Source organism: Melopsittacus undulatus, chromosome 2 (assembly GCF_012275295.1).
Source record: "Melopsittacus undulatus isolate bMelUnd1 chromosome 2, bMelUnd1.mat.Z, whole genome shotgun sequence".
Lineage (NCBI taxonomy): Eukaryota > Metazoa > Chordata > Aves > Psittaciformes > Psittaculidae > Melopsittacus > Melopsittacus undulatus.
This window is the reverse complement of record NC_047528.1, coordinates 23703707-23729282: the sequence shown is the minus strand read 5'-3', so window position 1 is coordinate 23729282 and position 25576 is coordinate 23703707. Positions and strand designations below refer to the sequence as shown.

Genomic DNA, 25576 nt, shown 5'->3' with positions numbered 1-25576 from the left:
ACAGTGATCAGTCACTTCGGGTAACTCCCCCTAGTTTATATACTGGGCATGACGTGCTGTGGTATGGAGTACCCCTTTGGCTAGTTTGAGTCACAGTCCTGTCTCTGCTTCTTCCCGCTTTCTTGTGCCCCTCCTCACTGGCAGAGCATGAGAGACTGAAAGGACCTTGATAGGGGTACGTGCAACTGAGCAACAACTAAAAGATTGGTGTGTTATCAGTGCTGTTCTCATATTGAAGCCAGAACACAGCACTGCACTAACTACTAGGAAGAAAATTAACTCTACCGCAGTTGAAACCAGGACATTGAGTGCAGGAACGACAGGCAACCCTGCTTTTCAATAAACATTTAGATTTACTAATGCTCACTTTTAACATTAAATAAACTTAATTAAGGTCATGATAAACCAAGCTGGTTTGTCGCATGCTCTGGAGCCTGAGTATGCAGAGGGTTTGAAGCCTAGACTGGATAAGTAAAATTGAATTAAGACCTGTGGAGCCATTTCAGATTGACAGAGAACTATTTAGCCCCATTTAGAAGCATTTTTTTCTGAATATTCTTGGCTGGTTAGGAGGTCCTTTTTGGTTCTTTTTCAAAACTGAATTAATTGTGAAGTGGTCACTATGAATTCAGTAAAGGCAGACAATAATCTTTGCACAGGAAATATTTTAAAAGATGTCTCAGATAATAACTTAGAATTTTATGTTATTCTGAGCCTTCAAGTTGGCTGAGTTGTGCCATCCCAAACAGTGAGTGGGTTTTCTCCTCTCATATATTTTTCCATCAACTTTTGAGTCACTTGAAAGAAGTTAATATATTACTTCTGTGATCAAGTTTCTATTTGCATAGGCACGTTCTAACATAGTCTGGAGGATTTTTAGATATATTTTACGAATCTATTAGAACTCTTTTCTGTTGCTGTGTCTCCATTTTGTTGCTCTCCTTCACTAATTTGCAGGTTTAGGAAATTTTGAGACTATTAGGGATGCCAAGTAAATGTATTTATGAAGGTTGTTAACTAGTAAAGCTGGTTTTTAGTGACACTCAAAGCTACTGCGACTATCAGCACTAAGACACCTCTTGAAGGTAATTCAAAACACTTAAGTTTTGCTTCTGCTTGGAATCACCGATCTTTAAATCAGTCTCTTTCCATGGAAGGCCTTTCAGTTCATAAAGTTAACTTTTGTGAATACATTCCCTCTGTATATAATAGCACGATTTAGCTTCAAAGGAGTACAAATACCTACACTGTGCCCAAATCAAAGACCAATAAAACACCTTTCTGAGTCCTATCACTGGCCTTACACTGGTGGTGCTAAATCTGGCTCCTACTGAGAGCTTATTGCAGGTCCTCGTAGGTTATTCCTGTACCAAATTGCTACTCTTAAGTAGGTAAAAGGCATTTTATATGCTTTCAGGTTCATTTTTGTTGCAGGAAAGGAAAATGCCCTTCTTGTAATAAACATGCCCACAGCCTCTTGGCTTATACAAAGAAGGATAATACTAAAGGCTAATCATATTGAGCAAAAGGCAAATACATAGAAAATCTATAAAAATGCAAAGGGATGGAAAGAAATATCTTTCGGGATTGAAAGACTTAATGATTTTAAATGATGGGGAAAGCTCATGTAAGGGTGTATTTTTGAGGATTTTTTTGGCTGTTATAAATTTGCTAGAAAATTGTAATTATACAGTTAATCCAAAACAAATGCATCTCATAGACATTTCTGCCTAACACACGTTAAAGGAGAGTAACTACTGCAGAGTGCCCTTGAACAGTTCTGTGCTTGGCAGTGCTCTGCAAGCATGGGTGTGAAACTCTGATGTTTCTGTGTTCATATTCCCCTTGTTCAGGTTTTCCTTTAAGCACCAGAAAGATTTAAACTTTGGATTCCAATATCAAGTTGTTACTGTGGTATCTCTTCACAAATAGAAGCATCTCATATTTTTTTCTGAAGCGTTACCTGCACTTGCTGAAAGTAATTAACTATACTTCCAAACTAATGAAGCCAGTCAGAGTAACTGGAGCCTTGCCATTAATATAAGTGAGAGTGTTTATCCCCTCTCACATGTCTAATGTTTGTGAATATCATTCAAGGACTCCTTGAATAATCCCAGCACTAAGACTGGCTCATAATTACTTCCATCCCCATCAGAGTGTATCACCATCTGTGGGCTGTGTAGTGGGTTCCTTCTTGCTGCTTTTATCTGACTTGACTTTTTTTTTTTTTTTAATGCTGCACAAATGACCTCACCCAGCTTTGACATTTGATGTATTCACAGCTCCATCTTTGCTTTCAGGTCGTTAGGATACTTATCTTTACCCCCCTTTGCTTCTGAGCTGACAACCCAGTTCTTTCACTTTCTCAGTTAATAAAAACCCACCACCCAAACCTCCATAACAAAAACCCCTATATGCAAGTGCAGGAGCGAGATACAGTCTATGAAGTTTTACACTCATGCCTAAACTTAGGAGAAAGAACCAATTTGGACAAACCTTCATCTGTGGTGGTTTGGGTTTGTTTTTTTGGTGTTTTTTTTTTCTCATAGGCCAGACATTTCCTGCTTCATTATGTTGGCAGTTGCAGATTGTATCCTAGGTTCTTTAGATCTGTTGATACTGGTACACACAGGATATGTGTAGAAATGTCTACAGATCTAACTTGGTTTCCTGAACTGTTCTGGATGTAAACACTGAGCTTGGGTGCAGTGTGGAGGTCAACTGTTTTCTTGGGGATCTGGCCCTTGGTGCTGCAGAAATACATCCATGAGTGAAAAGAAAATTCAGAAATGCAGCAGGGCACTATATCACAGGTATAATTGCTTGTGATGCAAATTTACCTTCCCAGTATGGTGCTGTTTTCAGCTGTGTGTTTCTCTCTTGAACTTGTCTTTACCTAGCAGCCTCCAGAATCGCAAACGCACTAGTCTCCTGCACTTTGTAGCATGATTCCTTTCATGTTTCTTTATCACATCATTCCCTAGAAGATGTAGGATTTCAGATGCAAAGGATTTTTAGCTAAAGGCTATTGAGTTCATAATAGTAAGATTAGAACATAGGTGATACAAGTTGAAGGATTGTGAAGTTGTATATGGAACAGCCAAAGTGCCTAATGTTTTGCTGGACTTCTGGGCTTCCAGTTCAACAAGTTATGTGGGGCTGCAATGCCTGAGCAGAAGAGTGTTTCATCTTTTTTATTTCATTTGGGTTTTGAGTCAGTTCTTCTTCAAATGTGTTTTAATAGCATATAGTTTCCAAGCACATCTGGCAAGTATTTTCAGTACGACTGTTGCATGTAAGCAGTGCTGCACTGCCAGTAGAGATGTGCATCTGCATCAGGGTGTCAGTTTGATATATCTTATTATGTCAAAAACAATCAAAACACTTCCAAATTTCTTTGGCACTTAATCTGTCTCCACATGTTTCTCTAAGCTATGCTACAGCTTAAAATAAGTCACCCTAAAGGTGCACAGATGAGGATAAGCTCTCTAGTAATTAAGCATGAATGCAACGCTCTTCGCTTGTGGAATCTATAAATATGCAGCTGGTTGGTCAGTGATAAATGTGAGATGCTTGAATGGCAGCCAAAAATTTTTATTTACATGTTCTTAGGAACAAGTATATCTTAATGATATCGGTACCAGTATATTCTAATAATTTTAATCTTAAAATTAACAACTCCGAGTAACTATTCTTAATAAAAATACCTCTTTCCACACTTTACAGCTGAGATTCAGATTACAGTTTAAATATTAAACAAAAAAAAGGTTTTCTAGCAAAACAGAATATATTTTGAAGATTTTTCTTCTACGTCATTGTGCTAGAACTTCCTGATGTGCTTGAGAAAGCTCCTCTTCACCTTCCATTGAGGTGTTAATTTATTCTGTGATTTAGCTTGTTTCATCTGGCTGTGTCTTTTTGTCTAGCTATCTCTTATTAGGTTTCTTTTTAATTCTCAAATCTTGAAGTAGTCACTTGTGACTATCAGAACTTATTGTAAAATCCTTTTTTCCAAGTGTCAGTCTGAGGTTTTTGATTACTTTTCTTTGATGCCATCTCTAATCCTGATGGTTCACATCATATTCATTGATTAGTAAATTCTGCTGATTTTTCACTTGCTAGATTTACTAATGTCCCAGAACTTGCTGTACTGAGAAACTCACAAGCAATAGTCTGCATTCCAGTAAGAAACATTTACATGGGAAAGCAATTTCTACATTCAGTGTGGTTCAGAAATCGTGACAGTTGTAGCCAGCCTGCTAACATTGTTCTGACTGAGGCATCTCTTCCATGAAGCTGGGATTAAAATTCAAGGTTTTTGTCATTATTGCTTGTGTCTGCTCTTTCTTCTAATCTTTAAGCTTTTGAGCTCTTTCACGTTGTATATTTTTGTTAGTTAGATTCTCTCTGCACATTTCTTATCTTTGCTGCTTGGTCCTAAGTAGCCAAGCCCAGTGAGATTGGCTTTCCAGTTACCAGAATCCCACTGTGGATTACACATGTAGACCCTGTTTACGTTGCTTAGTAATTTTTCTGAAGGACACAGTCTTTGTTAATGGAAATGCCTTGAATTTATAGCAGCTACAAGCAAGATAAATTCTCTGATTAATTTTCCAAGAAATACTCCTGGGGAAGTGTATAATTTGAGCAGTGGCTTTGCTAGATGGATACTTATATATTAATACTAATGTTTATTTAACATACTCTCTATCCATGTTGTTAACATCTGTTGTATTAATGGAAACTATTTCCAAATAGTGTCAAGCGTGATGGTGATGAGATAGCATCACCCTCTGAATGTTGGTTTGGACTGGACTTTAGATTTATTGTCCCTGTTCTGCACTTAGAAGAAAGGGAATCTCTCAATTTTCAGTTTTCTTGAGCATAAAGAGCTTTAATAGTTGAATCATTTGATCTGGGTATTGAAAGGATTACTATTATTGTTCAGCTCAACTGACCCTCTGGAATTTAAGGTAGGTATTCAGCTGTTTGAGGTTTTGCATTTTCTGCTGTTTTATTGCCCTTATCATTATATGAAATGCTACATTATCAGCATACTTGTGTTGGTTTTGTACTGGTTCCAGCTGCAGTGTGCAATGACTTGTTGAAACCTTGACATCTGTTTTCCCTTTTCCTCCCTTTTTTAGAAGTCAACCATGTCGCTCTTTTTCATCATTGCATGTTGAGCCTTAACTTAGCATGTGTACCTAGCAAAAAGGCATCATACATCTCAGTTATGTTCCAAACAGTATATGATGGAGTGCTGTCCTGCATGCTCTTTATTAATGGTTATGCCTGAAAGAATTGCAGTGTAGAGCACTATCATCAGAATCCACCATCAATCAGTAAGCAAACATGAGATCACTGTGTTGTGGCTATTAAAATGATGCCTACATTGTAGCACTGTGATTTTGGAATTAAAACGCTTTCAGAGAAGGAAAAATAAGTCTCCCATCTCTAAACGTATTTGGGTAGCTAGGTGTTATTGCACAGTTCATTTGCTACTTGAATCACCAGTTGAAATATGGTTTCTACTACAGGCATAAGGTGCAATAAGTCTGGTTCAGATATTAATAACTCTTACAAATTCCGTGTTTCTGCCTGCTTCTGCAGTACACAGTCTCTCTCTCACAAGAATAAGAAAGCCAGAAACATTCCCACATTTGACAAAGACATAACATAGGTTGTTCTGAATTCAAAGACCAACCAAACAAAAGGGATTCTTTGTTTTTAGGGTGCTTTTCAGAAACTGCCTCCTGGAATTGCCACCAGGTGGACCTGATGACATGCTACTCTCTTAATTTGGATGCTTTAATAAAGGCATGTAGACTGTAACTTTGACCTTTTGGTGTATCAACCAGTGACGTATATACTGCAATTTCTGAAATAGAGGGATTTGCAGTATTTAAAGCAAAATTACAAATCGAAGATTTCCATCTGGATTTGGATCCAGACAACTAGTAAATTTTATTCAGACAATTCCCAGATAAGTGGTGTCTCCTGTAGTCTGAAAGGGAAGATTGAATGATCTCCTGGTGTCTCGAAAAGCAATTTCATCTTGCCACAATTCTCATCAGAGAAGGTAGAGAACAGCATCTTGCCAGCCAGGCAGATCAGGACCCACCTTATAGCTTCCTCCTGAGCAGAAGTTCACAAAAATAAGCAGACCTCTGGAAAAATGCATAGTTGATTGTGGTGAAAAATAAATCCAGGACTCATATTTCCCTTACAGAATGTGTTTGATGGGTCTCTTAATTAAAAATAGAAATAATAATGTGCATACTTTTAAGTAAAAAGCTGAGAGTGCCTTTGGTTGAAAAAATGTGTGAATTTGAGGAGAAAGTGCAATCAGGCAGCTTTAGTTATCTGCGAGAATTTTGAAAAAAATATTTTGAGAAAAATTGATTATGTACACTTTATTTCTTAAATTTATGAGTGAAATCCAAGTTTGCAAGATTTTGGGGGGAAATACATTAAAACTACTTCAGAAATAGCAGACTCACTAGTTGTCTTATAAGGAAATGGGACAATATAATGTATCTTTACACACAGAAATGAGAATCTAGTCCTGTACTCCGCTATTGACTGCAAACTTAACAAAACTGTGGATTTTTGTTTTCTAATATATCTAGGATGGTATTCTAAAAAGTAGTAGTATCCAAACCGATTAAAATATTTAGTATTTTCACTTGTAATATAATTGATGATAAAAAAGCCACTTGGGTTTTCTACTGTATGGCCTTCAAATTGTAGGTTTTTCTTTCATAAGAGGTTTTGTCCTACAAAGTCCTTCTCCAGCCAATGAACTCTCAAGTGTCACTGTATTTTGAAGAACACACTGACAAGCACTTAAGATAGTTTAAGAAGGCTCTGAAACCAGCAGCTTTTGTTTGATTCCAGTTCCAGGAGCACAATGATTTCAATGGCAGATAAGTAAAAAAAGTAAACACCATCTTGATAAAGAGGATATTATTCATACTAGTGTTAGTGGATGGACAAGCTTCCTTAGCATTTCTCACTCATTAGATCATGAGCAACATATTCTGTGCTTAATTTTTCTATTCCTGAGTATTTAACAGTAGATTCTGGTAATAATCACAAAATTAATAACTCAAAGGGGCATGGTACTGCATTTATCTTTTTCAGCAAAAGTCAATTTGTATAGCTGCATAAATTTTTTCCTTTGTGCATACATTCTGAAATTCAGATACATTTCAACAGAAGTCCACACGACTGGGTGAGATAGTATCACGATTTTCCTGGTAATAACTTGCAAATGTTTTTATTTCATTTGCCTAGTCTTTGAAACTGCTTTAGTACTTCTGACAAAGCTTTACTCAAGCACCTAGATTAAAACCAAAAAATATTCTGCTCAGTGATCAGAAATTAGAGCAACATTAATTTTCTGGTTCTTAGGATTATCCAAGTACACTGCTCTTAAAATAGTTGCCACCTGTTAGGACAGAAATACAGGAGGGCTGCTGAAGTCTGCACTTTGTATATTTGTCCACTGAATGGTAGCATTGTACTGCAGCTAATAAAGGAAAATACATTAATATGGCAGAGAAAAAAAATTATTCCAGATGTAGTTGAACTCTCATATCAAAGTCCCACTGGCCTATTAGTTACATCTGCTGTTAAATCAACCATTTTCTCAATGCTTGATAATTCTGAAAAGACATCCTCTGTTTAACATTGATTTATTTTAAATGTGTGAATCTTTCCTTCCCTGTCCCTTTACAACTTTTGTTCTGATGTTTGAATTGTACATCACAAACATGTTGATGTGTTGTGCCATTGCTGTAAGATTAACAGAAGCATATTTTACAGTGAGTAGCAGGATTCAGTTTCCATCAAATGAAAAAGACTTTAGGTTATGTGGCCAAGTGATTCATTATTTAAGAGAAATGTTTAGCTAGTGTATGTGTCCAGAAAGATTGTCTGGGCTCTGGGGCTGCAAATTTATCTCCCTTTTAATTGTGGTGTAGGAATATGCACTGTGTATTTGACAGGAAAAAAGAGTGCTTGGGGATGTGATTCTGACAGATGGACACCCTGCTTCTTAATACAGTGGACTTCTGAACCTGAAGGTTTGCTTTCCTGTTTCTTTGCTAAAACATTGCTTAGAAATTGCTGCAGTCCTTCAGTTGATCATAACTATGTCCTTCTGCTTACTTGCTTGAATAAAGCAATTCATCTTTACCTTTTGTATTCTTAATGAGAATTTAAAATATTTAAAGTTAATTAAAATATCAATTTAAATATAATGGTAAACAGTGTTATGAATAATATACAATTATGTTTGAGATAGCACCTGTGGTGTTTGCTTTCCCTGGATGTGGGAGTATTTCTGACTTATGCTGCAACATGCAGGTACCTGGCCAGCTGCTACTTCCAGTAGGTGTTACTGAGCTGCTGGGAGAAGAGAGCATCCCTCTATTCTTTCTCAGTATGGTTATAAGAGGCAATAAGAATGCCTGATCCTGCTTTCTGTGTCACCCTTTGGCAGAGAGTGGAGGACATACAGCTGCTTTATGCTCTAGCAGCCTCTTATCTGCCAAGAAAATACCGTGGGCCAACTATTGGTCCACAAACAATAGGATACAGCTTTGATTCAGAACTTAGAGCAAATGTCTCTCTTTTTATTGACTCGGGGGGGAGGGGGGGGGGGGCGGTTGAATACAGCATTATGTGACCTGTTATACACAAGTCATTGCTTGTTTGCTAGATTTTTATTTGCTGCACATTCTACAGTAGTTTAAGGAGTAACCAATGCCACAAGTTTTGACTTCCTGTCAAAACATAGGATATACCTTGCTGAAATACAAATTCTGATTTTGTAGAGAATACTAAACAATACAAATTTTGAAACTGTATAAGAAGCAGAGTTAAAACTTACTATTCAGAACTTTTTGGCTATTCTTCATCCTGGGATGTTGCTTTGGAGTATAGCAAATTATGGGACCTTGAGTATGAGTATCCATATAAAGAGGTACCAGTGTGATGTTCTTACTATGATTTTCACCTTCAACAGTTCTTCTCATCTAATCTATTTAAATAGGAAAATCTCTGCAGCACATAAGCCTTGGATTCCGACTAAATAAAGTTATTGACATCTGTCAATAACCTGGGGAAGTGAAGCTCCCCAAAAGGTCAAGATGAGTCAGTTTGCGGATAACACAAAACCTTTGTTGACTCCTTATTGGCAACTTAATTATCAAATTTAAGGATAAAATGCATAAAACACAATGAAAAACTATTGATTGCTATGTAAGCCTTACCGATCCAGATATCCTTGGTCTAAGTTGTGTGTGACAGTGACTGTCAAAACAGATATAGCAAAAATAAAAGAGGCTCTGTAGAAACTCTACTGACAGCTGTGTTTTTCTGTAGATAGCATGAATGTGCAAGGCACTTCAGTTTTGCAAGTGTAAAAGCTCATGCTTCATTGGTCTTAGACCATTAGAGGATTGCATGAAGCTAGTAAAGGTGTTTGTTCACCTCACATCTGGTAACTGTAAGATCTGAAATACTTTTAAATATTCCCCTGAAATGCCTGCTAATAGTTGCTTTGGGTGGACTGGAATGCTGCAGAACAGGAGCTGGCTAGGTTAAAGTAGAACATACACTCAGTTAAGGTTTCAGTAATACTAACGAAGTATTTGAGACTGTAGGCAGAGGGGCAAAGTAGTATCCTGAATTTAGGATGTGAAGAGGAGCACACTAAGATTATGGTCTTGGGAAGCCAGTAGTTTTACAGGTTATACTATAGCCTCTTAAATTGGAAATATAGAAGGTGTAGAGTTTTCTGGTGACTGTAATCAATGACATAGTAGACAATAAGAAAAAGGAGCCAAAGACTAAGCCACTTCAGAAATTAAAGTGGTTTGAAACAGCAGAGAAATGTACTGATTGCAGTCTTTGCAAGCAGGAGAATAACTAAATATGGTACCATGAAATATCTCCCAGAAGGGGGATTTCCACTGAAATTATGTGGCTCTGATAAATTGGAGTTACATTGAAGATGAGGAAGAAGCATTTCAGAAAAAAGCTTTTGTTGAATTTGCAAATACTATCGTTAGTGAATTAGTGGAGAGATTGTAAAGCTCCACAACTTTATGCCTGTGGTGCTCTTTAGAGGGTGCTGAAGAGGAGGATCTGGGAGGAGAATTACATTGTGTTTCAAGAGTGTTGTAGCCAGGGTGTAGAGTGAATGGAAAGAGTGTACTCAAAATTTAACTCAAATGTAGGGGAGAAAATGGAGTCTGATAGAAAAGGAAATGGGAGATGCTTTTGGCAAGGTACATTGTTGTGGTGTGTGATGTAGAGAGCCGAGTTTAAAAGAGAGAACTGAAGTGAGAGGGCAACTGTAGTGTTTTAAGTTAGAGGTGGCAGCAAAGAACAGGCATCAGTGCTGGTGACTTTTGGAGTTAAGAGGTGAAAAGCGAAACTAAATTTTAGTACATTGCAGGGTTTGAGTAGTGAAGTAGAGGGACAAAAGATGCAATGAGCTGGTTAGAAAACTGAAGAGCAACAAGTTTGCATTTGATACAGGAGACACAAAAGAAGGTGAAAGGAGGAGATGCTCACTCTAGGCTTGATAATGCTGCCCCTACGTTCTCCCTCTTTCCCATGTGAATGTGTGTTATTTTGTCCCACACTAGCTAGTCAGTGCAATTGTGCATTGGTGCAGCTGTCAAAGTAAGATAACATTTGCGGAGGAGTAGTATTTCGGTGTGGATAGGAGCTGCATTCTCACTGTTCTTACCCTGTCTGCCACAAATCAGTTTTTGACAGGAAGATTTTTAACTGGCCTTGTTAGTGGTTCCCATAGAGAAACTCTTCATTAAACAGTATTAGTGTTTCTCAGCATTGCATTCATGCATAAGCCCATGGGTTCCCTGTTGGGAAATACCCCCCAGTCTCCTCAAATTCAGTAACAAAAAAGCTTGTTTACTGAATTAATCTGTAAAAAAAAATTGTATCTCACCTAATATTTTAGGCCAAGGTATGGCAGTTTTAGTCTATTAGAATTGCCAAGTTTCTATTATTTTTATCTGAACCTTAGAGGATTAATTTGAAAGTTTGTTGTCTTTTTTTTAGTGTCACAAATGGAACACATTCCTCAAGAAGAAGGTGATGGCACAATTGCAGAACCTAGGATCTTAATTTAGATTGATTTTCTTAAGTGTGCTATAATTCAGAGCAACACAGAAAAAAAAAAAGAAACAAAACCAACCTAGAGGATATTAAGATTAGTGTATAAAGAATAGTGTGGAAAAGTTTTCTTGCCCTTATGAAAAGCTGTTGCTGACCAAGACAGAAATATGTATTTTAAATGAGGAAAACAAATATTTCACTCCTAGTGATTTATTTGCCAGGTGTTAGCTGGATAAAGATCATCAGCATATATGTACTCCCTAGGCCAAGCAGTGTGTGGTGCAGAATAGATGTTGATGAATATACAAACTGTAGTAGACTGATGCTAGATCTTCAACAATTTAAAAAGCAGAGCAGCCCCTGTACTGGTGACAGACGGAACAAATGTAAAAGCAGTCAGTTGTGAGCTGGTGCTGATGAACAGGTAGCTGAGGCAGAAGGTGTGTGTGGGGTGAAGCACAACACCCCTGTGTCTGAGGGTGCTGGCTTGCTGAATTTGAGTACAAAAAATCCTGTTTCTAACTATGATGTCATCTTGTGTTCATCTATTTTGGAGGGATTTCAGAGACATTAATCTGCTATGTGGCCACACAAGTTGGTTTTACAGTTAGTTGGTAAAGACTAGTTACAGCCAGCTGAACCCCTACAGTAACATCTCTTCATTTACAGAAACCCCTATGGTAACATCTCCTCTTAGTTTACAGAGGGCACTCTTGTCATGAGAATCTCATGATAAAATGCTCTTCATAGAAAAGCTCTCACAGCTTGGTGATGCAGTTGTCACCATGGAGATTTCACTCTAACAGAAAAGAGCAAATTTGTTGCCGATCAACTTCAGAAATGTGTAGCAGATACTTTCAAATGCCTTTGTCTAAGCCACCATCTGAGAACAGAATTTGGATCAGAAGCTGAAAGAAGAAGTACATATATGTTGATCATAAATTATATTTTTTTGTAGACAACTGGGTCTAAAGAAGTGGCATGTGTGTAATGACAGATGCATGTGAAAGTGCATGAATAAAAACCCCAGTGCCTGAGCCAACAGGAAATGTATTAGACCAGCCTTAAACTTGAATGAAATATTCAAATGTGATCTGTGAATTTTTGTTGAGATCTAATTCCTCCCCCTCAGAAAGGATATTTCTTGCTATTATCCCATAGGCCACACAGCATGGGGTCAACAAAGGTTCCAAAACAAACAAACAAAAAACCAAAACAAAAAATAACAAAACAACAAAACAAAAGAAATTGTGATGTCAGATTTAGAAACCATGAGTGTTTTTCTTTCCCCTTCATGAAAGCCTTATTGATGTTTGGATTTCTTGTTTCACAGTAATGACCTAATAAGCAATTGTACCAGTATGGAATTATTAATTTCTGATTTTACTGAAGCTGTGAAATTCTGAATGAGTAAAGGTTGTTTTTCTGGCCTTTCTGCTAAGGGAAGCTTTACACAGTAAGAAATATATTACAAAACTGAACAAAGCATTGGGAAAGCTAGTGTGGAAAGCAGCCCTATATTGGCTGGGAGATAAGTAAAGTAACGTAAAAGGTCTATTCTGTTCCTGTAATTCTGCTAGGATTATGTAGTTAAACAACTACATTAATACTTATACAAACAACTTGGACTTGGGAGTACTGGTGGATGAAAAGCTAGACATGAGCTGGTAATGTGTGCTCACAGCCTACAAAGCCACCTACATCCTGGGCTCCATCAAAAGAAGCGTGGCCAGCAGGTTAAGAGAGGTATTCTGCCCCTCTACTCTCCTGTAACACCCCACCTGGAGTACTGCATCAAGCTTTGAGGTTCTAGCACAGGAAAGAAAGACATGGACCAGTGGGTCCAGAGGAAGGCCCTGAAAATTATCAGAGTGATGGAACACCTCTCCTATGAAGAAATGCTGAGAGAGTTGTGGTTTTTCAGCCTGGGGAAGAGAAGACTTCAGGAAGACCTTCAGTTCTATTCTGTGGGACAGAGGTTTTGGTAGGGCTTTTTGCAATAGGACAAGGAATAATGCTTTTAAACTAAGAGAGCGTAGCTTCAGACTAGATGTAAGGAAGAAATTTTTTACAAAGAGGGTGTTGAGACACTGGAACAAGTTGCCTAGGTAGGTGGTAGATGCCCCATCCCTTAAAAATTTAAATTCATGTTGGATGAGGTTCTGAGTAGCCTGATACAGCTGAAGATGTCCCTGCTCACTGCAGGAGGGGTTGGACTAGATGTCCTTTAATGATCCCTTCCAACCTGAAATATTCTATGATTTTATGATTCTGTGATTTATTAGCTCCTAGGAGAATCCATAGCTGTCATGAGACTTCTTACTGAAGTGGTAGATGGTAGTGAAATCAGTTCAGGACCTAGTCTGAGACTCCTCCATGGAGCAATAGACAAAGAGTGTGGGGATAAATAAGTACTGCAGTGGTGATGGTTAGAAGGTTAGTTTGGTTAAAGAAAAAAAATAGAGGGGAAACATCAATAAAGATCAATTTATATCTTAAAACAAGGAAGAGCTTTGTTTTATTGGAAAAATCAGTCAGGAGATAACAAACAGAAGTATAGTGAGCTCTTTCAACATATGGAGAGCAAAAAAGACCTACCTAGGAATTAAACATTGAGTCTGAGTGAACCAAAATGGGAAATAAAAATGAAAAACACTTCCATAATAAAACTCATAACACTTGACACAAAATTAATGAGTCAGAGTCCTAAAATCATGAGTCATTTAAACACTGAGGTTTTTCCAAGGATAAAAGGGTGTTTTAATGTCTTTTTCACTGTCAGGGAAATGATAATCAAACTCAACATGAGATTGTTTCAGGTTCAAAAAGGCTACTTTAAAATAGCTTTAAAACTTCCCAGCTAGCTGGCTACAGGATAAAGTCTGGAAGGCAATTGCCACTGACTCTGCCTGCCCCATCCTTTGGGCTGCTCATTCCCCACCAGCCTCCGTTACCTGTCACCCTTGGTGTGCACTCCTGCCTCTCAGCCCACGTCTCCTCCTTTCTTTATGTCTCGTGTTTTCCTTCGCCATCCTTCATTTCTCTTTTCTTTCAAGGAAACCCCCATACCCACTTACCATTTGAGTTTTCTTTGTATCCTGCATCTTTTTTGTTTTACCACCTGTCCTGGGTTCAGCAGTAGCAGTCATTTTTCTCCTTCTTGGTAGCTGGTGCAGTGCTGTGTTTTGACTTTTGGGCTGAGAACGGTTGCTGATAGTAATCATGTTTTGAGTTACTGCTCAAATGTTTGGTTTGTCCAAGGCCTTTTCTGAGCCTCATGCTCTGCCAGGGAGGAGGGGAGGCCGGGAGGAAGGAGAGACAGGACACCTGACCCAAGCTAGCCAAAGAGGTATTCCATACCATAGCATGTCATACCCAGGAGGTAACCGGGAGACCCAGAAGGGCTGGAGCTCTGGGGGGATGGAGGAGGTATCGGTTGGTGCTCGGTCAGGCAGGGTGGGGTGAGTTATGGGTTGGTGGCTGGTGAGGTGTTGTATTCTCTTCACTTGTTATTGGCTTTATCATTATTATTTGTAGTAGTAATAGCAGTAGTGATTTGTGTTGTGCCTTAGCTGTTAAACTGTGCTTATCTCAATCTGTGGGGGCTACATTCTTTGGATTCTCCTTCCTAACTCTCTGGGAGTTGGGGGAGCAAGGGGGGGGGAGTGAGTGAACGAACTGTGCGGATTTGGTTTAAACCACGACACCACCTCATTTCTTTGTTCTTACTCTTCTTTCCAGCCCTCAAACAGTGTAGTGCTTGAGGGAACCCCAGCTTGAGGTTTTATCATTGTTCATCCAAATTTTCCAGATTTTAGTGTGTGTGTTTTAAAATGTGAACTCAAAAAGGTCTCCAATCCCACTATAGCCAGAATAAAGCAATTGTAAAAGGTGATTGAATATCTAGCTTTTATTTCATGCTTTTAGAGAAAGGATTGATTCAGTCCCTCTCTCCATCCCTCCCTCCGTTTTCTCCCTCTCCCTTCATCTTCTCCCTCTCCCTTTTTTCCACTGGCGTTCCTTTCTCTTTTCCCTCTTTTCCCCCTTTCCTCTTTCCCTCTCTCTGCACTTCCTTCTCACTGCTACCAACTGGTCTTTCTTACTTGTGGTGAGAGAATAAAACCACCTAATGGCTCTACCATCTGCTTTTCTTACCCTGTCATCATCTGTGCTCCAAAACATAAAGCATAATTTCTCACATCTTTTGTAGATACAAGAAAAAAGGGTCTCCATAACAAAGTTAACAACTTCAAAGAGGTAAATAGTAAGAGCTTAAATGTTTCAGGTCAGTAAAGAGAAAACTAAAGGCTCCACGATATTTAGCAGATTTCTCATTGATTCCAGGTACTTGCCTATTTAAAAAGAGAAAAATTAAGGAATTTTTAAGGTGCATATAGTGTCTGTGCAATGGTGCAAAGCCAGTCTGTGGCTGGGCTGGTAGACCAGTTTGCTGCTCTGCTCCCTGTTCTCCTTGGGCAACTCGACTGCTCAGCTTCCTGCTCCCCCAGCAGCGTGGGTGCCTGGTCCCACTGGGTTTCTGTGTCCTTTCAGCTCTTCTAGTGAAAGTGCCACAGCAACTAGGGAGATATGAAATAATCTGGAGTTCTTCCTAGGAAGACATCTGCTTTTCCTGCTGAAAGGGCATGTGGAATCTTAAGTTGTTTGCTAGGACAAAGATGTGTTTGTAATCCAAATTTCAGCCTGTACAACTTGCTCAGGTGAGTTTAGACATGCCAAATTATTCTGCCTCTCCTCTGTTTTGGACTGGGTATGTACAGGTCAGCCATGGCATCAGCTAGTCAGCTAGTCTTTTATGTGACTTCTGTATAGCCTGAAGCCTGTACTAGTGATCGATTTTCTTTGCTGCTGCTTGTCATCTATCTCACCATGAATGCAAACAATTGTAATGCCTGGGACTCCCTGGCCTCTGGTATTGTTACTGTTATTTATTCATTCTCCTACAGAGCATGAGAGAGACACCACTAACTTTAAGTATCACCTCTTTGCCAGAAAGTTTTTTGTTTACAAGTGTCACATTTCATTTAGTACAAACTGTGTGGTAGAAAATATTTATGTTTTCAGTTTAGTTTTACTGTAAGGTATATCTTTGACCACTGCTGTATAAACTTTGTTTTCCCCATTATGAGAAATGTCTTGGTGGATTATGAAAGATAAAAACTTATTTGTGAAAAAGAAGGAGAAGTAGATGTATTCCATGACTTGTAAACAATGAAAATGTTAAAGGAAGGCTTTTGTAATTTACTGTTTTAAAAATTTACTAATTTTAAAGCTGATAACATGCAATAGAGCACACTGGCCTCTTAAGCACTGGCAGTCTGGTAAGGGTGATATAAATCCTTGATCTTCTAAACCATAACTTTTGAGGAGCTGTGTTCTCCAGAATTGAAAATCGGTAATAAAAAGCAGGTCCTGTTGCTTAACTGATGACTGAGTGTGAAGAGAAAGTGCTTGCAGATTTCCTTTCAGAAGAGCCTGGAAGGGGGTGCTGTGTCTTTGTTAGATGCCAGCTCGGAAGGACCGTCAGTGTAACCTCTGAGGAGCATGAGCTGTGGATTGGAGCAGGCCAGGGATGCTGAGGCATAGAGGATGGAAAATGCAGACAGCAAAGGACATCTCAAGGTTTCCAGTAAATAATATAAAAAGATACTGGAAGCCTGAAGAGAAGATATTCCAGAGGGGGATAGTTTTGGAGGGAACTTACGCTCTTGCTGTAAGCTTTCTAGAAGATAGAATTATAATTCCTAAATTAGTAAAATCTTAGGAGGCAAGAAAAACAGTAAGAAGTGTATGCAGTTTTATACGCAAAGTAGGAAACTGAGAGCATGGAAGAAAGAAGCAAGCAGGAGAACACTTTGAGCATGAAGTTTAATAAAAGGGTATCGAGTACAGATTAGTTTCTGTTGTGCTAATCCTGTTTTCTTTCTTATTTGCATATAAATCGCACTGATTAAACCTGAGATGCTGTAAATACTGGCATGGTTGAGCCTGGTTAGGTGTTGCTACCTCCATTTTAATGTCTTGTTTAGGCTTGGATGAAACCCTCTTAACTGCGCATTTTGGAGTTTTATTAAATCCACACAATTTTTTAATTCAGATAGGAATTTAATTTTTATTCATGCGTGTTGTCAAAATAGCTCAACTTTGTGCCTAAGGTCATTTCCTATTCATTCAGTTCTAATACTCTGCTTAGTATAAACAGAAATGTAAAGGTTATCACTCCCCAGAAGAGTGTCAAACTAAGGAGGCAAACAAGAAATCACAGGTTTTTTTAATGCCATTCTGCAAATTAGTAGGTTTATACATGCTGTAAGAGATGTGGCAATTTCAGAGGAACTTGACTGAAGGGAAGAGATGTTTGAAGCTTAGTGGGAGTATGGGGTGGGAAGATAGGCGGGATGTGTCTTGCAGACAAAAAAAAAGGATAGGAAGTAAATGAGTTTGTGAAAAGGTTGCTGATACACTAATAGAACGTAAACTGAGTAGGAACATGGTAAAATCTCCATCAAATATTTACATTTCTGATGTTGGTGTTAAGGTACTGTCTGGTGTTAAGATGATAATGGTGATAAGAATAGGGCTGTGGTGGATTTGAATTTAAAATTATGTGCATTGCTTAAAGAAAGAATAATTTGGGGAGTACCTTTGTCTCTTTGCAGTTAATTTACTTCATCTAGTTGTTCTTCTCTTTATTTCTTGTTTTTTTCATTTGCTTTTGTTCTACCTTTAAAAACAGTTTTAATGACAAATTTTATTCTGCAAGCAAGTCACGACAAGTGCCACAATTTTTCTTCCTCAAGAGGCTTGTCACTGTTGTAGAAGCCAAAGTCTTCAGGCACATTTCCGGGAAGCATGATATGAATTTTATATCCTCTGGATACCAGTTGGTGCAGTTTGGAGGGTGCATGTTTTTATGACAAAGTCCGGCAAAATCTCATTAGCTATTTTTTTCACTTGTGTTTTTGTATGCTTTAAAAGCTGACTTTCCCTCCCCCAGCTTTCTACGAGGGGGCAGTCTGGCTCAACTGAACTGTTCCCAACTATGTTGTTAATTTTTAGAGATTCTTAATGTGTTACTTTCCTGTGTGTACACTTGAAATTTATTTGTGAAATTATTGTGTTCAAACATTTGTACATTATTTAATTACAAAACATTGTGTAAAAATAAGCAAATACAGCCTTCTAAAATCCTCTTGTAGATGTGAAGCAGGAACAGAATTTACCAAGCATCTTTGTTTTTTTAAAAGGGAATCAGATATCTAATTTGTTTTTTTAAATTTGTCAAAAATGAATCAAGAAGTCCATCCAAAAACCTCAGGTTTGGAGAAAGTTACTGATTTTTTTTTAGGAATAATAATATGAAGTCATGTGAATGGAAATACTGAACTGTTAGGTAGTGTCTTCTGAACTAAAAGCTGTTGTAAGGAAATCATAAAATCATAGAATCGTTTGGGTTGGAAGGCACCTTCAGATGTTACCTAGTCCAACCCCCCTGGAATGAGCAGGGACATCTTCAACTAAATCAGTTTGCTCACAGCCCCCTATCACCTGGCCTTGAATGTTTCCATGCCTGGGGCAGCTACGGTTTCTCTGGGCAACCTGTGCTAGTGTCACAGCGCCCTCCTTGTAAAAAATTTCTTCCTCATAACTAGTCTGAATCTACCCTTTTTTAGTTTAAAACCATTAGCCCTTGTCCTTTCACCACAGGCCCTGCTAAAATGTCTGTCCCCATCTTTCTTATATTCCCTCTTTAACTGTTGAAAGGCTGTGATAAGGTCTCCCTGTAAATCTCATGTATGGACAATAATTCAATACCAGCATAATCCTGGCTATTCATATTTGGGAATGGAAAGGGATTATGCTTTACTCAATACTATAGGTATCATTCCCAGCTCACCTGGTTATTCATCTTGGCACCTTCGAACAGACTTCACATTGATTTTGCTGGCAAAGAGGAAGAGTGTGTTAGGGAGACTCAGTTCACCCATATAAGTTTCATGCCCTGTCAGGGAGATTTTACTGCAATAACTACATTTCATTCTGCATATAAAGCTGTAACCTTGTTTCAGTGCACTAAAGGATAGAGATGTGGGCTCACAAGCAAATTAATTACCCAGTAACTACTGAATGGCGTACCCTTACCTTGTGCATAAACAAAAGGCATTTACCTCATACCCCTTTGATGCATCAGGTAATAAATGTGACAGTTATGGCTTTCTGTCTTACCTCTCTCTTCCTGCGGTGTTCATAAAAGTGTTTCTCTCTTGTAACAGATGGTCAAACCACAGCTTTGAAATTTATCTGGAGATGAAGCTCTGTTGATAGTATTAAAAGTGAAGAGTTTTCATGCAGATGGGGACAAGGAGGAGTTTATTCTTACAATTCTGGTTATGAAGTATTTCATACAATTTCTTTCTTTCTGCTTGCAGGTGATGTGCCTTCAGGATTTCTTTGGCGATGATGACATTTTTATTGCATGTGGACCAGAAAAGTTCCGTTACCAGGATGATTTCTTGCTGGATGAAAGTGGTAAGATGTATTAAAAAATGTTTACAACCAGAGTATAGGGCAGATTTCCATATCATGCTAATTAAGCCAAAACTGTTTTACCTAAATTAATTTCAGAAAGTGCATAGATATTTTTATTCCTTAAATACTAAATACTGAAAATAAGAGGTAACTGAAAGCAACAGTAAAGCTGCCAAGGGAAACATATTTGCCTGTGCAGCGTACTACTTCAGCCTGAATTTTGTATACCATAGAAAGTAGTCATGTGTTTGGTGGAACTCCTTTTTTGCAAATTCTTGCATAGAGTTATGTGTTTAATTTTTCTTTGAATTTATTCTTTTTCCTTATTACTGTTTTTCAACCTCACAGTCCTTACAGTTGAGATATAGATAATGCTCCACAGGTAATATGATAAAGGAAGATAGATAAAATTCTGTGTGAAAGATAATCAGCAAATGCAAAGTAATCTGAGAAAATTCAGGGAGTTCTCTTTTTTCTCAGAGATTGACTCATACAATAATGTAACCAATGTACATAATCATTCAAGGAAAATATATGATTTGAAAATACCATTTTTGTTACAAAGACCTTTCCTAACTTAGAAACTTCAGTAAAAATAAAAAATCTCTTAAGATTTGTGCATTTTGCAAGACCCAGCAAAGGTTTTATTGCCCCTGTGGTCTCTCTCAGTCCAAGGTATGTTTGTAATCCACTGGTATCAACTCCTCGCATCCTTTTTTTTGAAATATCAAAGGTCTCAACAGCTGACTGGAAAATAAGAAAATATTCCATTACAGTAGTAACTTCTTTCATAGTCATCATGTGTGTATTTGTTTAACTTCACCACTTCATCACTGTTTTTGATGCAAATGCACATTCAAAATGAAAGATGGTGCAATTGTATTTCCCTGAATAACCTGTGAAACTGGAAGGGTTCTTGGTTTACCTGGATCCAGACAAATGCTCCATTAGCTTGGGCAGGAGCAGAAGGAGCTGACTTGTGCAGACCTTACATTGTGAGTTGAAAGATAAGTCTGGAAAAGGAGGTATCTTTGCTACTGGCAAAGGAATAACATTTTCTATCAGGCACAAGCAGAAGCAAGCACACATTCTGCCCTCTTCTAGAGGACCTTATAATATGGGAATAAAAATCAGCGCAGCAAATTTGTTCTTTGCCATAATTGTACTTGCCTCTAAGCTAAAATGCACTAACTGTGGAAAAGTAACTTTAGCCATCATTAGGACAGGAATTAGAAAGGAAATGGGGACATATTTGGGCAGCACAGGGGTTTCCCAGGTGGTAATGTAGCCAGCACAGCTGTCCTTGCCTTTAATGAGAAGAGAGCCAGGTAGCTGACTGCACAGTCTGGAGTCACTTTGTGTCTCTTGTCTGAAAGATGACACTGGCGGCTGCCTGGTGTCTTGTCACAGTGAATCCTGTGGTAGTTTTTCCAGTGCTGACTCGGGGAGAAATGATGACAGCAGATTTGTCTAAATCCCTTTTTGAAGTACGGTGCTCTTTTTTGGCTGTCTAGTGTCAAAGTACAGACATAACCTGACTCTGCCTAGTCTTTATTTGTCTGACATATCAGTATCTCTTTGAGTAAGCACTCTTTCTCTGGAACACTGGTGTTTAAAACCATATTATGATGAGCTGGGGGGGGTGGGGTGGGGAAAGAAAAGAAGCAGCTTGAAATCTAGGGTAAAAGTCCAATTTCAGCAATTTGTTGTTGTGTTTGCTTTAAAGATTCGGTGAACATTGACTGGTTTGACTACAGGAGCAAAGAGCGAGCAGAAAACTAGACTCCAGCCTGTCTCTAATTCCTTTGTGAAGTGTACATCAACTATTTTGGGATATTTTTTCAGCTAAGTTTAATATCAGAAAACATGTTTAGTGTGCTTGCCATTAATAGGTGATGTACCAACTAGATACACGTCTAGTTAGGCTTCTCTGAGGTAGGAACAAGATTTGGAGAATTAAAAAACAGCTGAACTTTTGTTTTGTTTGGCAAATGAAGTCTGTGTGACCACACTACGTGTCCATTAAAATTATTAATAAGTGCTGTCTTGTATTGTATTGCATTGTATTTCTCTAAAGTTGCTTAAAAACTTTGAGGGTGCAATTAATTCCACCCTATCAGAAAGGAAATGTCTAAAGATTCATGAGTCTGCATTATTTTTAGTTGCCTTTAACCTGCTCCCATGGCTTGCTTCTAGCACACCTTTTAAAAGTCGTAGAATCAGAAATTTAGAAACAGTCTAGAAGTCAATGAATCAATCTCCCTAAGTGTGGGATTAACATTCCCTGTTTCATTTCTGACATACACATTTAACATGATGCTTTAATGGCTCTGATGAGGAGGAATCTGTAACCTCCTGAGACATTCTTTGACAGTGGTGAACTCTCCTCACTGTTTTTCAGCTATTTTACCCCAGATTCCCTTGCTATAAATGAAACCCATTACTAATTTTCTTATCTACTGTGAACATGGGAAACAGATGATTTATTTTTCTTTGAAAAATTCTGTGGACTTCCATAAACCACATAAATTTTATCTTGTTTAGGCTGAATAATTTGTTCAGCCTTTGTTTTGACTTCAGGCTTAAACCTGTCCTTAAAGGAGTGTTTGTTCCTCCTGTTTATTATGTCCCTTCTCTGTTTTATGTCTTTTCAGGAAGAGGCACTGCACATTCCCTTGGCAATCAGTTAAGAAAAGCCAGTTAATTAGGGAACTATCAAAGAGAAAAACAAGCAGTTGGCACATACATTGCAGTTTCTACTCTCTTCCTTGATATACAGATGGTTTTCATATTGAACACACTATAACAGGAAGTACAGAATCAATAAGGCACCACCCACATCATAATTCCTAGCAATCATCTCCATATTCAACCTAATCAATAGATAAAATATCCACACATACTTCTACCAAGAGAACTGCAGATGGGACATGAAGATGCATGGGAATGACCCTAAAATTAAGAAGTAAATACTCCTTGTTTGTCAAGCATCAGTGGCAATGCTACTTTCATAGAAAGCTTTCGTGAGAAGTATAAGCACAAAAACATTATATTAATGAAGCATGCATTACATCTGCCAGCTTGTAAGAAGAAAAATTCCTCAGTGTAGAATATGGCAGTGATGCTTCAGGAATTGTTAGCTTGTAGTTCTGGAAGCTTTCCCAGAAATCACAGTTTTGCTTTAGCTCTTTTTGAAGAAGAGGTCAGAGGATGGTTTTCTATAGCTCTCAGCTGTGTGTTGGCAATGATTAAGGTTTAAAGGCCATGCTCACAAAAATATTTGTAATCAGCTATTATTTAGGCACCTAAACAGGATTTGGCAGTGTAAATAGCTCATGGAATTGTCCCTAAATGAGAACATCTCCTTGGCTTATATGGATATTTCTTCCTTAGTACTGTAAAAGATGTGAGTTTTTGCAGATGGCAGTATCAGACTTACTTATTTTTTTTAAATTAAATTATTTTTTAATGTTTAATTAATGTTGGCTGAGTTCTTTGGAAGCTTAAGAGTTGCAGAAACCTAAGTATGACCAGAATTCATCACATACTGAGACACATCATGTAAAAAGACTGTGATCTCGGCTGACCGAAGCCAGTGTCTGCCTCCAAGCAGAGCATAACCAACACAGAATGTCTGGATGTGAAAACAGCTACAGATCGTTTGTCAAGAGCACATATTATTGTTATGGAAACAATGATGAGAATGAGTCTCTTCTAGGGGAAAATTAAGACTAGGATCTTTGAAACCTAATTTCACTTTGACTTTGCTGGCCTATCTTAGTCCTCAGCTCAGTATCTCTGTGCCAGAAGTGTTACTGCTTCATCTTGCCAGCAGCAGATAATTTGCCAGGAAAATGTGAGTCCTGTGGTGTCCACACATATGCATGTGCACGTGGAAGCATGCACACGCATCTGATTCAGTAACTGCAGTTAGGGTCAGGAGTATCATGTTTATCCCTGTTAGTAACTGTCAGGTTTCTGTAACCTCCATTACTCTGTCCTTCCTAAAAGAGGGAGGAAGGGGAAATTAGTTATAGTCCTTGTCTACCCTGATTTATAGGACAGAGACTGATGTGTTAAGCAGCTTTTGGCTGGACTTCGGAGTGGAGAGCATGCTGGCTGACTTACTCTGTCCTCATTAAAAACTCGTGCTTTGGCAAATGGAAAGTAGTGGTGGGTTCTGGGGACTTTGAGATATAACTTTGCTTTCAACAGAGGCATAAATATAAAGTGTTCCAGTGCAGTGTGATATTTTCAAATGTCAACAACTTCTGGGCCTTGGAGACATATATTCTGTGTATGAGGCAGAAACAAATGCAGGCAGAGGGGACCAGTCCTCTGACTGTGAGTACCATTTAGGCTAATGGTTCAGAAAGGGCAGAAGGAAAGAAGCTGGTTGTCCTGTCGATTTGCTTCCAGTGTCCCCTTTATTTTCCTAATCCAAGACCTCCAGTTTCATCTCCACCCTCTCATAATGCCTTAGACACTTGCACAGCCCTCTTGGCTCCCTGCTGTTTGGCATGCTACTGCTTGTCCTTGTTCTCTTCCTTACAGTAAGGTTGTTAATGGGGTCTCTTTTTTATCCAGCACTGTGACAGTTTCACAACTTTCTCCAAAATGATGGCAACATCCCCTCACTGAGACCACCTGCATCCAGCCAAGCTGGAAGTACCTTCTTCTCCCGGCCCACACCCCAGGCTTGCCTCTGGTTGTGCAGAAGTACTTGTCCATAGGGTAGTGTGTGAATGATTCGCCTCAAATGCTGTTCTGCAGTTAAATACTGAGAACAGTATCAGTATGTTCACATGATCATCAGGTGGCTGGTAATATAATATCATGTGGTGCTCACGAAATAATATCTGTAGTAATGCTTAAGTCAAATAAACTTTTCACATGAAAAACACATTCACAGAACTTCAGGTTTTTTCTATGCAGGATTTCTCTTTTAATATTTGGCTTTTTAGAAGATACATTCTTGATTGAGTAAGTCCATTTCTGTATCTGCTGTCTGCAAGCTATTTGCTTTGAATATACTCTGTCTCTCAAGTCTACTTATTTGAGATACTGTTTCTCACCTTTTTGCCTAAGAATCCCTAGCAGTGAAAGTTTGGTCACTTAAATCATAAATCTTTGCTCCCCCTGTCTGGTAGATTTATAGATGCGAATAAGGACATTAGAGCTTTCAAGAAGATTATATATGTACTCTTCAATCCAGATTTATACAGTAGTGCCTACCTCTTCTTTCCCTTTCCCCACCTCTTCACCATGCATACATGTATATTTGCATAGTAATCACTTTTCATCAGTATTGCTATAAAAAAGTTTCCTGTATGTGTAACTAGGAAAAATCATGATCACTTAAAACTAATGAGAGTCTCTCATTAAAACTAGCCAAACAGTAAGACTACAGTTCATGCCAGTTCACTGTGTTCTTTTAACCAAATGTTCTTCAATATGTTTTCTTCAGTATTTGCTTTCTCTGATGTCTGTTAAAAATAGCATGAATGAAACACCATTCAAGAAATTAGAACTGATGGAAATCCCACTTCATTTGCATAAGGAGTTTTGAGTGTGCGTGTTTCTTCAACATTTTTCCATTGTGAAGCTGATTTTGGATATAAAAATACAAAATATCAAGCGTTTCTCAGAAATAGCTGCATATTAATTAAATTGCATTTTTATTGGGAATTTATAATATAAAACTTCAGTTCATTTTAAATAAAAGAAAAATTGTTATTAAGCATCATCAGTATTATTATCTTAATATACATGAGGTTTTATTCATAACAAGTAATGTTAATATGTCATTAATAACAGAGTAGACAGAATGCATTTATTGGTGTTGTATAGCTTTTGATATTTTTGAGTT

At 38.2% G+C, this 25576-nt stretch overlaps 1 protein-coding gene across 1 annotated transcript in view; it reads left to right on the top strand.

Moving 5' to 3' along the window:
• DCLK1 (doublecortin like kinase 1) overlaps positions 1-25576 on the top strand; it is a 246013-nt gene that overhangs the window by 113393 nt on the left and 107044 nt on the right. The window contains exon 4 of the mRNA XM_034060074.1: positions 19608-19707. Coding sequence (XP_033915965.1) covers positions 19608-19707 — 100 coding nt within the window. The remainder of the gene's footprint in view (positions 1-19607; positions 19708-25576) is intronic.